At 33.8% G+C, this 14,694-nt stretch overlaps 2 protein-coding genes and 1 long non-coding RNA gene across 3 annotated transcripts; all 3 read right to left on the bottom strand.

Moving 5' to 3' along the window:
* Positions 1 to 329: 329 nt before the first annotated feature.
* Positions 330 to 1,533, bottom strand: LOC111830704. The gene is made up of 4 exons (XR_002834038.1): positions 1,421 to 1,533; positions 1,287 to 1,324; positions 955 to 1,193; positions 330 to 620 (listed from the first exon to the last, which is right to left on the bottom strand). It is a non-coding gene; the product is annotated as an uncharacterized LOC111830704 (long non-coding RNA).
* Positions 1,534 to 5,362: 3,829 nt separating this feature from the next.
* On the bottom strand, positions 5,363 to 6,675 carry LOC111830686 (putative nuclease HARBI1). Its single transcript, XM_023783280.1, is given in 1 exon segment — positions 5,363 to 6,675. A coding segment is annotated over 1 exon segment (1,287 nt). The 5' UTR covers positions 6,650 to 6,675.
* Positions 6,676 to 8,981: 2,306 nt separating this feature from the next.
* On the bottom strand, positions 8,982 to 10,031 carry LOC111830623 (glutathione S-transferase T3-like). Its single transcript, XM_023783107.1, has one exon. The coding sequence runs from the start codon at positions 10,029 to 10,031 to the stop codon at positions 8,982 to 8,984; it is 1,050 nt and encodes a 349-aa protein (XP_023638875.1).
* Positions 10,032 to 14,694: the final 4,663 nt, after the last annotated feature.

The raw sequence follows: 14,694 nt of genomic DNA on the forward strand, positions 1-14,694 counted from the left end.
ACACTTTGGTTTTTGTATGTCTTTTGTTATGTCTTAAGGTTTTTCCCATTATGATTTTCCAAGCCGAGGGTACCAAAATGTTAGAACACTTTGGTTCTTGTATGTTTTTTGTTTTAGCCCATTCCCAATCAAAGTCATTTGACTCTTTATCTTACAGTTTTTTCCAACATGCATGCACTACCAAGCCAACAGTTCCCTTCCAATGTCTTTTGTCTTAATGTCTTAAAGGCTTTTTCCCATTATGATTTCCCATTCAAAGTCATTTGACTCTTTGTCTTATAAATTTCCCCACCCATGCATGCACTATCAAGCCAACAGTTTCCTTCCAATGTCTTAAGGCTCTTTCCCATTATGATTTTCCAAGCCAAGGGTACCAAAATATTAGAACACTTTAGTTCTTGTACATGTCTTTTTTCTTAGCTCATTCCCATTCAAGTCATTTGACTCTTTATCTTATAATTTTCCCCAACAAGCATGCACTACCAAGCCAACAATTCCCTTCCAATGTTTTTCTCTTAAGACTTATAAAGTCGTAGGATCATCCAACAAATCGCAACCTCATTTCCAATTCCCAACATGCACTACCAAGCCAACAGTTGACAATGTCCCCAATATAGAATCTGACAAAACACTATTAGATTAGTATCTGCCCTTGATCTTTTTTGGGTTTTGAAAGAACACAAAAACATCAAAATTTAAAAGCTCCAAAACTAAGAATCTGCATATCAAGTAACCAAAACCAAAAAAAGGATCTGGATTCTTATCAAAGTGAATAATATTTTTAATGTTGGATCAAGAAAACAAAACCAAAACCAAAAACAAAAACAATCTTGATTCCAAACATCACAATGACACCAAAGTCAATTGCTTAAATCAAACAAAAACATTGATGAAGATTGTTTAAAAACTCACAAAACCAAAAACACAATATAAACGGTTAAGACAGAGAGATACCTTGATGAAGCGGAGACAAGGAGGGATTAAGGAACCCTAATAGTTTAGGCTGAATCAAACCAAACAGAAAAAAAACCCTAGATATGTAAAACACAACACAAGAACGATTACTAAGTTCAAAAACCCAAAAAAAATAAACACGAAGGGAGGATCAGAGGAAGTAACCAAATCATATCACAATAACAGAGAAGGAACCCATTCGATTGTATTAGTTTCACGCCAAATCAAACCAAACAGATCTGTACAACACAAGAACAATTTAGTAAATCCAAAAACCCTAAATTTTTTTAAAAAAAAAACACAAAGAGAGGATTCAAAGGAAGAAACCAAACCAAATCAAACCCATGCCATTGTACAAAATCAGGAAACCCTAGATCAATACAAACATATATAAGAACAATTACACAAAAACTTATGTAAATCCTAAATTAATAGATTCGCGATATAGAGGAATTGAAATACTTACTTATCTTTAAGATTACTTAACATGAATCTCCTTCCCCTAGTTCTTCGAAGCATTCTTCTTCACTTGGAAAAAACAAGAAGAGAGAAAAAAAAAAAAATTTGGAAGAAGAGAGAAAAAAAAAGTGATTTTTTGTTTTGTGACAAAAGTATATATTTCGGAGCGTCTTAAGATATGGGAATTTTATGTATTATGCCACTTTGGAAACTCAAAATTGTGGAAATGCCATTATCAATAATGTCTTTCAAAATGTGCCACAAAGAGGGAAATTTGGACGATTTTACCCTCAGTATTGTTGAGTGAGTGTTGAGTGAGTTTTGCAAAAATAGGAAAGAAGGAAGACAAAAAAAGCTGACTTTTACGGACATTAATCAATAGACAAAAAAAATTTTGTCGACATTTTTTGATTTTTGTTCACACTCGATTATGGACAATTTCTTTTCTATTCATCTAACATATGTATTGTGGACAAGTTCGTTTATGAAAAACTAGATATACTTTACTCTACACGTATGATGGACAACAAATTAGGAAACAAAAATGGACATATTACAGACATCAGATCTGGTTCACCGGATCTAGTTCACCGGATCTAGTTCATCTACGCACAAATGTGTGATCCAAAGTGTACACCTAGATAGATCGTTGATGGATACTTCCATAGATGCATCACTTGTTTCATCTTCTACTCAATTATTTGTGGTTTCAAGAGAACTGTAGTATAGACAAGTTTGGTATACCGATTCGGGTTCATCAGATCTGGTCCATCGGATATCGTCTGTCGGAACTGGTTTGCCGGATCTGGTCCCCATGAATTTGTCCGCCGGACTGTGGTCTGCCGGAACTGATTGTGGTCTGCCGGAACTCGTTTGCTGGAGTTATGCTCTGTCAGAACTGGTCCGTCGCATCTGGTCTGCCAAAACTTGTCTACGGAGCTTGTTATAGTTCACCGGAATTAGCTATGGTCCGCCGGATCTGGTCCGTCGGAGTTCGTCCGTCGGATCTCGTCCGTCGGTACTGTGTGTTGTTGGAATAAGAAAAAAAAGATGAAGATGAAGATGAAAAAGAAGAGATAGATAATGGGGTAAGTTGGTCTTTTTACAAAGCTCTTGTGGCAGGCGGGAGAAGAGATTTCTTTAAATGGCATTATTTAGAAGTTTTGTTACTGTTCAGGGCAAGCCAACAATTTTCTCTTAAGATATTACGGGTTTGCTTAACGGCTATTATTAAACATGGATTGACCGTTGATTCTTCATTTACTTATTTCAATCGACCGGTTCAGCATTTTTTTAAGATTTTATTTTTAATTGGCAAAATACACAAGCGCAAAAGCAAAAAAATGCTATAGATTAGATGGAGATTTTATAGAGAATGCCCAATAAGGTCTATTAATATAAAATGCAAAATTTAAATATCATTGTGTCAATTTTTTTTCCGTTGCCTTCAGTTTTAGAATTAAAAACCAATGGTTTTTAACATGAAGAGAAAAAACTTTTTTTCTATGTTATATATAGAGAAAATTGCCCAGAATGACATGTACAGTAAATAAAATTTTGGGGAGTGCCATTTTTTTCCATTCATTCTCCCTCTTGCCACACATCCATGACGAGAAGACGATTTTACCCTTCTCACTCAATTCATTTTTTACTTTGATACTGCTGAATGAAAAGACATAAAGCTTCACTTTCTCCCAAGGTGACTGTTCGTTTCTATTCAACATCGATTGATTTTTTTTTTCCAAACAACACAAGGATAAGTTATTTTCAGTAGACCAGATCTCACTTCTTTTCTGTCCACCAATTAAACTTGTCCTCTAACATTCATTTTACAGATTGTCCATCGGATCTACAGAACAAAAATGTCCATCAGTTAGTCCAGTAGACAACCTTCCTCAGCCCAGGTAAACTATACAGACAATTTATATTTTTGTTGGAAGCTCTACCGTTTGTCCTTTCCATTTTCTATCTATTGATGGACAAAATTTGTTATTTAGGATCTATGTAGACAACATAGCAGATGACACTAGTGGACCAGATCTAATGGATTAGATTCGGTAAACCATATCCCGTGGACTAGATCCTATGGACCAGATGCGATGTCTGTAATATGTCCCGTGGACTAGATGTAATATATCCCATGGACCAGATGCGATCCCATGGACAACATACACTTCCATATGACACTAGTGGACCAGATCCGATGGACTTGATTCGGATCTATGTAGACAACATACACTTCCAAAAAACATCTCTCACACTTGTCCTCCATTGTTAGCAATTCAAATCTACTTTATTATCTTAACACCCACTAAATTGATTGTCCTTTGGATAATAGATGTTACTCTCTCCAATTAGTGCTCACTGTTCTGCCCAAAAAGTGTCCCATCGGTTCATTTTTTTAAAACAACCCACGAAAATTAGCTCTCTCTTCCAGAGGATAGTTTGGTCAATTCTTCCCTCACTTTTTCTTTGGATATGGCACTCCCAATAAGATCGAGAGCAAACTGGCATTTTTAATTTTTTTCCACATAAAAGTGGTATAGAGTATAATAATCCCTATATATATATATATTTTTTTACTTTAAATTTTCAATAAAAATAAAGATTTAAAAAGCGTTTACCAGCCACAAGCCCACTAAACGAAAAACAATCCAATCAAGACCCAACATAACACACCAAAAACAAACCTGCTGAAACGACGAGGGTGACATGATTTTTAGAGATAATAGCACAATTTGTCACTTTTTAAAAAGTAATACCAAGGAAAGTCACTTTGCTTTTTTGGAAAATATTATGCGAAAATGGCTTACTTAATTTTCTTTTAATATCTAATTTGTCATTGTAAGACTATCAACAGAGCCGGCTCTGAAGCCAAGGTGGTGAAACTTAAGATTGTGGCCCTCAAAATTATATACATTTTTTGACCCTAAATTTTACAAAGTTCTCGTAGTCTAGTGGTTAAGTATTAATGTTGCATTTGTCTTTTCCAAGGTTCAAACCTATAAGACTACATATACAATTGGTTTTATATTAGTTTTTTTCCACTTTTTATTTTTAATAACGTGGCCCAAAAAAAAATTCAGCTTGTAGACCCTTAAGTTTTAGCGACGGCTCTGACTATCAACAATGGTTTTATCATTCAACATCCTCCACATCATCTCATATCTCTTCCACATCAGTTTCTCTTTCATCCACATGATAATTCAACACCCACTCAACTTTTATATACTACAATGGTAAAATTCAACACTCTACACTATTAACAGTTTACCATTAAATACGTTTTTCTTTTCTATGTCCAAATTAAATGAAACAAGTTTCTATCTATAGAGTATAAAAATGATGATTTTTGATATATAAAGTTAAAATTAATAAATTTATTTAGTTTAAAGTAATTGACTTTAAATTATTAGGAGAAAAATAAAAATATCAAAAACTTGTGCAACCAATAAATGCATAACATGTGGCGTCGATGGTCTCACTTGTTTTTTTTAACATGTTGAATGTTTTCAACACCGTTTAATCCACATAGATTCAATAGCCTATTCAACATCCCCATTGTATGGGTTCAACTGTTGAATTTTTATTCAACACCCCCATTGTAAGAGCATCATTATGGGCATAACCCCAAAGATGCATCTTAGTGGATGTTTAATATATTAATAATGTAATAGTTAATTTTAAGAACCAAACAAAATTAGATAGTTATTGGTTGAACCTGTAGGTTCTTAAATTTATAATAATAAAATAATGTAAAACTTATTAATAATTTTATTAATTAATTTAATAATTATTAAAAAGAAAAATATATAACAAAAAAAAGATACAAATTAGAAACATCAAAGATACAAACTTAAAAATTAAAAACATAAACTTAAAAAGATACAAAAATAGAAATGAAAGCACTTAACATTTTATGCAGATGATAAAAAATTTATAAACGTTTTTAATCATTTGGAAGATGTCCAAATTTCGTCCATATATTCTCAATCAAATCCTCTTTTAATTGGTGATGTGCTTGTTTATCACATATTCTTCTGCGACGAACACCTATACCGTCGAGATTTGTAGCATTATTGTTCGAAAACGTTATATCCGGGGCATCTTCTTCGAATTCTTGGTCGTCAAAGAGAGTGTATGAATGTCGATCATCTTCAACAATCATATTATGAAGTATGAGACATGCTCTGATAATATAAGCGATTTTTCCTTTTTCCCAGAGAAGACATGGATTCTTAACCATGGCGAATCTTGCTTGAAGGACTCCAAATGCACGCTCAACATCTTTCCGTGCAGATTCTTGAAGTTTTGCAAACAAATAATGTTTCGGGGTTTGTGGTAGTCGGATGGATTGAATAAATGTCGCCCAGTCGGGATAAATACCATCCGTAAGATAGTAAGTCATGTTATACTCCCTTCCGTTGACATAGTAGTTTGCTTGAGGGGCTTGACCTTGTATAATGTCATTAAATACTGGTGATTGATCAAGAACATTTAAATCATTACAAGTACCTGGTGCTCCAAAAAACGCGTGCCATATCCAGAGATCTTGTGAAGCAACCGCCTCCAAAACAATAGTTGGCTTTCCGGTTCCTCGAGAATACATACCTTTCCATGCGGTTGGACAATTTTTCCACCCCCAATGCATACAATCAATGCTCTCTACCATCCCTGGAAAACCCTGTTGTTCTCCAATATAAAGTAGCCTTTCGAGATCTTCTTCTGTAGGGCGCCTTAGGTATTCATCGCCAAACAAGTCAACAATTCCGACGACAAAAATTTTCAAACACTTACGAGCCGTGGTTTGACCAAGACGTATATATTCGTCAACAGTGTCTGCCCCACCCTCGTATGCTAAAAGTCAAATTGCTGCAGTACATTTTTAGAGGGGTGATATACCATTTCGGAATGTTGCATCTTTTTTTGGTTGAAAATATTCAACTTCTGCTGAGAGACGATTGGCAATACGGAGGAACAATGGTTTGTTCATTCGAAACCGTCTTCGAAATAGCCTATCCGGGTAAGTAGGATTATCAGAAAAATAATCGTTCCACAAACGTTTGTGGCCTTCTTCCCGATTTCTTTCGATATACGTCCGTTTTTTTCTTTCCGGCGGTATATCTTCCAATGTCGCATCTACTTGATTATCAAATAGGTCTTGATAATATTTGTCAAAATCATCATCATTATTAGAGTTATAATGATAATGAAAATTGTTTGACGAGGAAGCCATAATAAATAGTAAAGAAGAAGTTTATAAAAAGTATATAATGTCGATGAGGACGAACGAGAAGAGAACGATATAAAAAGTATAGATTGTGTTTGTGGCTTGAATTGATTTTTTTAAAAAAGTAGAGAGAGTAGAAAGGAAATGAGAGAGAGTAGACCATAAGAAAATGATAATAGATTGTGTTGTATTAAGTGTTGAAAATATTCCCGTATTATATAGGAATGTCATGACAGAAACATACAAACACATGTGATTCGTTACTCGGCCATGTAGTGGACTAGTAAATCATGTGAACAAAGAAAGAACAAAAATATACAGTCACATAAAGTTGCAATAATCGATTCCTTCACTTTCAATTATCAGAAGAATACAAATTCATGTGACTCATAAAGTGATAACTATCGATTCATTGCAACAAAACTGTTCTTACCATCTATAGTACAAGGGAGCATCAAACAAGTCTCAAAATTCTTTGCCAGAATACAATTCACATCCTACTTAAACAAACCATTGAAATCAAAAGGGACAAAACACAAAAGCTGACACCAAGAACCATTCTTAATGTTACTCTACTCCTCTGCCTCATCTCCCAACTTCTCTACTAGCTTCTGAAGCTTAACAACATTCTCCTCACTTTTACTCTCTTGTTCTCTCATCTCTTTAAGGTCCACTGCTGGCCCTTTCAGTCATCTCTTCCATCACAGCCACATCCCACCACTTTGGAGATGCATATCTCCATCACCAACATTCTCGCAAGTGAAGTACCTGGGAAACACAAAACCATTCATTTATTGGAAACTCTCATAAGTAAGATGTAATTAGAAACATAAATCAGAAACAGACACATACTTTCTCCCCGGATCATTTCGGGTGTAAGATGTCTTCAGTAGAGGCTGCCCACCACAATAACAGAGGTTGGGGAAGCCAACCTCAATCTCTGGTTCAGTTCTATCCACCATGTTATATGCACTATGACCTTCATCCATCAAGATGTATGCTTCAGTCTCCATTTCTACAGTGTCCTCTGTGTTGTGGTGACTTTGCTCGTCTGATGAATCCCAAGAGTAAGAATAATCTTGCCCCATTGATTGCTTCACCTGAACACAAACTAACAGAAGTAAGAATGAAGATATGAACATCAACCATAAATGTCTATACCAATTATGAAGTAAACATCTTATCACCTTCTCAGATCTCATTTTTATTCATACAACTCATACACATATCATCATACATCAGATAATAGTTATGAATTGAGACAAGAAACATCATATCAGATCCGTGTATCACAAACAGCATCATATGAAACACTAGTATCACATTTGTAAAACCGATTTCAAGAATTTGTAAAACAACATCATTATAAAGAATTTGTAAAACAACATCATTCATCTTCATCCAAGTAGACAGGAAGATTACCAGAAACCAACAAGATTAAACCAAGCAGACATGATACCAGAAACCAACAAGTTCAAGTCAAGTAGACAGGAAGATGACCAGAAACCAACAAGATTAAACCAAGCAGACATGATTCCAGAAACCAACAAGTTCAAATCAAGTAGACAGGAAGATGACCAGAAACCAACAAGATTAAACCAAGCAGACATGATTCCAGAAACCAACCATATTAAACCACCAATTCACATTCACTAGGCAATACACAATCAGTAAGCTATAATGACTTAACAATACAGAGTGACTTACCAAAACAGAATGACTTAGCAATACATAGTGACTTACCAAAACAGAATGACTTAGCAATACAGTTCAATACACAAGATAATTATCACCTTCTCGGATCTCATTTTGATTCATACAACTAATACAATACTATCCAAACACATATCAGATAGCACAACAGAGTCATTACACAACTTGGACAATAAACATAAAACTTGTCTGATTCATTAAACAGAAGATACATCTAATTCATTACACAAAAAACACAACTGATTTATTACACATATTTCACAACAGATTCATTAAAAACAAAACACAACTGATTCATTACACAGAAGATACAATACTATCAAAACACATATCATCATACATCAGATAAGAGTTATGAATTGAGACAAGAAACATGAGATCAGATCCGTATATCACAAACAACATCATTTGAAACACTGGTATCACAATTGGTTTACCGATTGTCAAGAATTTCTAAAACACCATCATTACAAAGATAGCTCACCTGAGTCATTACTCAATACACATAAAACTTGTATGATTCATTAAACTGAAGATACATCTGATTCATTACACAGAAGTAACACAATTATTCATTACACAAAAAACACAACTGATTCATTACACATATTTCACAACATATTCATTAAAGACATAAACACAACATCTGATTCATTACACAGAAGATACTTAGAATAGCTATTAAACAAGAACAGTACACAGACAACTGATAATACTTAGACTTAGACATGTTAGACATGTTAGCTACGTAGAAAAGCTCAGCCATGAAGTTGTTCATCAGAGCAAGTTCATCTTCATCCAATGGCTGGGTCTTGGCTAAAAGAGTGTCAAGAATTGACATCTTCTGGAGTTCCTTCTTGGCCTCATTATCTTTTTGTTTGTTCTCCCACAGCTGAGGATAGTCTTTCGAAGGTGCAGCTTTATCTTTTCCCCTAAACCTTTTACCTTTCATTGCCTTAACACCTTCAGCCCTGCTCTCTGGCTCATTTGCAACTGAACCAGAAGATGGTGGAGCATCCTCACTTCTCATTCTCTTGCTTGATGTGTTGCTACTAGGGTTCATGACACCTAGACTACACCATTTATGTTCCTGTCTCAACTCCACCCATGCATGCTCAAGCCTAAACTTTTTCTTGTAAAGTGACATGTAGATTGTATGAGCATTCTTGAGAACGTCTACATCATTCATGCCACTTGATTTCCCCCCCTCAGCAGTACCATAAGCTCCACATAAGTGGCTGACCTCTTTGTTTATTCTTCCCCATCTTTGCTTGCAATGATCAGGCCGTCTTGGTTCTGCACCATTCAACACATGTTCACTAGCTCCATAATAGTCAGAAATCCTTTTCCAAAAGGTGCCTGACCTTTGGTCATTGCCCACAATCACATCGTTTGATGTGTTAAGCCACCCACTGATCAACACTAGATCATTAGAAGTGTTCCACTGCCGTCTCTCCCTAGACGCATTTGGGGTGGTTTGAGAAGGGTTTTGGCTAGGAGAAGGGTTTTGGTTAAGAGAAGGATTTTGGCTTCCTTGAGATGGTTGTTGGCTAAAAGGTTGGAATTGGGTGGGAGGAGTAGACCCAAAGTTGACATTTTGGGAGAAGTTTTCATAAGGAAAATTGTTTAAGCTAAAGTATCCAGGTGAACCCCCATACGGATTGTTTGAATCCATTGTGAAAGTTTGGTTTAAAAAGAAGCAAAAATAAAGGTTGAAAGAAGTAGCAAAACAAATGTCTCAAAGTCGAAGCAAAAGAGAAGGTCAAAGAAGAAGCAAAACAGAAGGTCAAAGAAGAAGCAAAACAGAAGGATGAAAAGAAGAAGCAAAAAGAAAGGTTGAAAGAAGTAGCAAAACAGATGTCTCAAAGTCGAAGCAAAACAGAAGGTGAAAGAAGAAGGAAAACAGAAGGTGAAAGAAGAATCAAAACAGAAGGATTAAAGAAGAAGCAAAACAGAAGGATGAAAGATTGGTTTAAAGAAAAAGGAAAACAGAAGGTGAAATGATATTGGAGAGATGTTTAGGAGAGATGATTCAAGAGAGATAAGAAAGAGAGGATCAAATCTCTGAGCTTCAGAAGGTAGATGGAAGGAGTTAATTACAACAAAGTTCATAACGAGCCTTTGTAGAGTTATTACAGAAAAGTTAAAACAATGAATTACCTACTTCAATCAAATCACCATTCAAATATCATTATGGAAATAGTGCTCAACCATTAACAATGGTTTCTAATTCTTTACAGTGAAGAAAAAAGAATATAGTTAAGTTTTGAGTGTAAATTTTTATTTTCTTGTAACTAGATTAATTCTAAACTATAAAGGCAATTACTTATGTCAGAACAATATATATAAGACAATTTCTTAGTTCACTAACCAACCAATCAGATGGATCTTCTATATATAAGACAATTTATGCAAGCATAGTTCACTTTCAGGGTTGAAAGCTATTATATAAACAAAGCTCAGAATGCTCCACAGACGGTTTACTTGAAAGCAATAATAAACAAAGTTCAGATATCTGACCTAAGGATTCAGATCAATATACAACAACAATTTATCCCAAGACACCATACTTCAATACATACTTCAGTTCACAACTCTTTTACAGTTCATCAAGCTCGCATTCAAGATCATGAAATACATTACCTATGAACTAAAACGATTGAGTCACATACCTCTAAGGAAGGAGTCAAATGTGCTGTATGAATCCGCTTGAGTTATCCAGGCTATCCTAAACTTCGATCCTCACAAACAAAGAAAACAAAAAATAGTTAAGGATCATCTAAACACAATTATCAAATGCATTAAGGTTATCATATCCTTTCTTAAACATATATTTCTTATAAGTTAACTCAGTAAACCTACATCGAGTTGGAAATACAACTCAGAAGGGACTCCCAAACAAAAGATCATACCGAGAAAACATACAAATCCTCTATCAAACCTTAATGCCGAGAAAACATACAAATCCTGTAGAAAACATACAAACATCACCAACATTCTCCTCAGAAGGGACTCCCAAACAAAAGATCATACCGAGAAAACATACAAATCGTTGACATGCTCTCTGAAACTAGGGTTCGAAAGAGGAAAAAAAACGATTTGGGGATTTTTCGTTCTTTTGACAAAAGAGAAAATAATAAACGTTTACAAAAATCATTAATTTTACCCTCTTCCAGCGCGCCACGTGGCCTAAGAATCGAAGTCCAACGCTTGTTCGAGAAGAAGCGGATGGAGCTTAATAATAAACTGTTTTTATTATCTGGGCTATTAATAATGCCCGAAGGCCCGAACGAATACAACGATAATGATGCTCTAAGACTATCAACAATGGTTTTATCATTTAACACCCTCTACATCATCTCATCTCTCTTCCACATCAGTTTCTCTTTCGTCCACATGATAATTCAACACCCACTCAGCTTTTGCATTCTACAATGGTTTTGTTTAATAAAATTCAAAACTCTACACTTTTACCATTTGGGAAAAATGTTATTTAAATCCTGAACTTACAAATTTTGGCCATTTTAATACTCGACTTCCACTATGGCCATTAAAATCATAGATTTTTCGTTGACTGAGACAAATTGAGCATTGACAAACGACGTCGATTTGGGGGTTTAGACATTTTGTTTAAGGCAGCACGACGTCGCTTGCCCTTGTGATTCTCATTTTTCGACTCAATAGAAAACGATTAACGATCCTAAACGGTTGTTAACTCCTCTGTTAGAGAATTTAATTTGACGACATGTTCAATCTGTTTCAATCAACAGAAGATGGTGATTTTAAAATAACGTCAACGAGAAGTCTATGATTTTAATGGCCACAGTGAAAATCGAGGATTAAAATGGCCAAAATTTGTAAGTTCGAGATTGAAATAACATTTTTCCCAATAACATTTTACCATAAAATACGTTTTTCTTTTCTATGTACAAATTGAATGAAACAAGTTTCTATTTATAAAGTATAAAAAATGATGATCTTTGATATAAAAAGTTAAAATTAATAAATTTATTTAGATTAAAATAATTGACTTTAAATTATTAGGAGAAAAATAAAAATATAAAAAAAATTGTGCAACCAATAAATGCATAACATGTGGCGTCGATGGTCCCATTTGTTTTTTTTCAACATGTTGAATTTTTTCAACACCCCCATTGGACTATCCACATTGGTTTGGTGTTTACAACACCCAACTTTTTACTTTTAACACTCCACATGATCTTCTCTCTCTTCCACATCATAATTCAACACCTACATAATTTTTATACTTTACAATGGTTTTGTTTAATAAACTTACAACACCTACCCCACCATTTCTATTTCATATTTTTCATTTGATTTATGTTTATGTGTTTTGAGATTACATATTATGAATCACTGTTAATATCATCAAAATAAGTAAATATTAAATTATTTATAAAATTATTTTTTTATTTTTCTTGTTTCTATTTTAAAAGAGGGTAAGGAAATAAACATGTGTTTATGAAGTGTGATAGTAAAAATATAGTAAGAAAAGATAGTTTTTTTGTGTGTGTCTGAATCATGTGAAACAAGTCTCTTTTTTATTGAGTATGAAAAATGATGAATTTTAGTATAAAAAAGTAAATATTATATGTTGTAATTGATCTCAAATAATAGGGTTGGATAAGAAATATCTAAAATAGCAGCATCCAATAAAAACAGAACACATGTCCTTATCTAAATGGGAAAATTCCATAAAAATTTCCCATCTAATTTTAATTTGGAATTTTAATACCCAATGTTATTTAGTTGGAAACAAAATGCATGGTTTATTAATTTGTTGTCTATTAATACATCAAGTATATAGAAATTGTCGAATCGAAGAAACCGCTTAACAAACGGTAAACGGATTGACGGAATCACTAAACTGGGGTTAATGGAATTACACTAAACTTAGGGTTTATCGATCCCAATTCGATTTGGGATAATAGCGAAGGACAATGCAGTCTTTGGATAACCCCAAATTACCCGTGTGTTTAAGGATTAGTAATTTCGTCAACCTCGGTTTAGTGATTCCGTCAATCCAATTAAACGGTTTATTCGATTCGACAATTTTTATATATTTAATGTATTAATAGACCAAAATTTAATAAACCATGCATGTTATTTCCAATCAAATAACATTGGGTATTAAGCTTCCAAATTAAAATTAGATGGGGAATTTTTATGGAATTTTCCCAATATTATTATATAACTAAAAAACATATCCATTCATTATCTACCATGTGGCGCTGTGAGACCCACTTTTTTTTGCTTTCAACAGTGTTCAAAGTTTTCAACTATGTTGTGGCGATGTCATTTTTTTTTCAACATACCATTGTAGTGATTCAACAGTTGAATTATTCAACAGCTTAAAAAGTAACCATTGTAAGAGCATGAGCAAAGGGATAACCCCAAGGTTGCATCTTAGGGTAATTATAGTATATTAATAATGTAATAGTGTGTTTTAAGAACCAAACAAAAATAGGCAAGTATTGGTTGAACTTTTAGGTTTTTGTATTTATAATAATAAAATATTGTTAAACATATTAATAATATTTAAAACTAATTGAATAATTTAAAAATTGAAAACTTATATAAATTAACATAAAACATATTAGAAAGTAAAAAGAAAAAGATAATACAAGTAAATATTATTTATAACATATATTTAAAAATTTCGATAAAAATTAGAAACATAAAAGATAGGAACATATAAATTAAAAACAGAAACTTATAAAGATTCAAACATAAAAATGAAATACAAAACATTTTATGAAATGAACAAAAAGTTTATAAACCTTCACAAAAAAAAATTTAAGATTTTCTTATCAAATATAAGTAGCTCCAAATATAAACATGTTCTTATCAAGCATTTCTTTTGCCACAACATTTATCTTTTGCCTCGACTACAAGATCCTCTTCATTTTTCATAGGTACCTTGTGTGGACTGGACAATTAATGATGGAAGAGATGAAGCTAGCTGTGCAAAAGAATCAATTGCATCTTTGATGTTCTTGGTGGAAGCGTTCTTAGCAAAAGTAACTAGAAGAACAAACTCTTCTCCATAGTTATACTCCTGCCATGAGAAGTAACTCGATCAGTCTGTTTACATGATTTGATGACACTAGAAAGATTCAATAAACAAACACTCACATCAAAGAATGAACGTTTAGTCATCCACACAAACATGATTGATCACAGCGACATGAATGGCTTTGACTCACATCACACGGCTATAAAGACAAGGATACATGTTACAAGATTTCATGTATCACAAGATTAACGTACCAATCTCCAAGTCATTCCAAGGATGAGCAGCAGCTTGGCGGTGAGTG

The sequence above is a fragment of the Capsella rubella genome, unplaced genomic scaffold, assembly GCF_000375325.1.
Source record: "Capsella rubella cultivar Monte Gargano unplaced genomic scaffold, Caprub1_0 scaffold_5, whole genome shotgun sequence".
Lineage (NCBI taxonomy): Eukaryota > Viridiplantae > Streptophyta > Magnoliopsida > Brassicales > Brassicaceae > Capsella > Capsella rubella.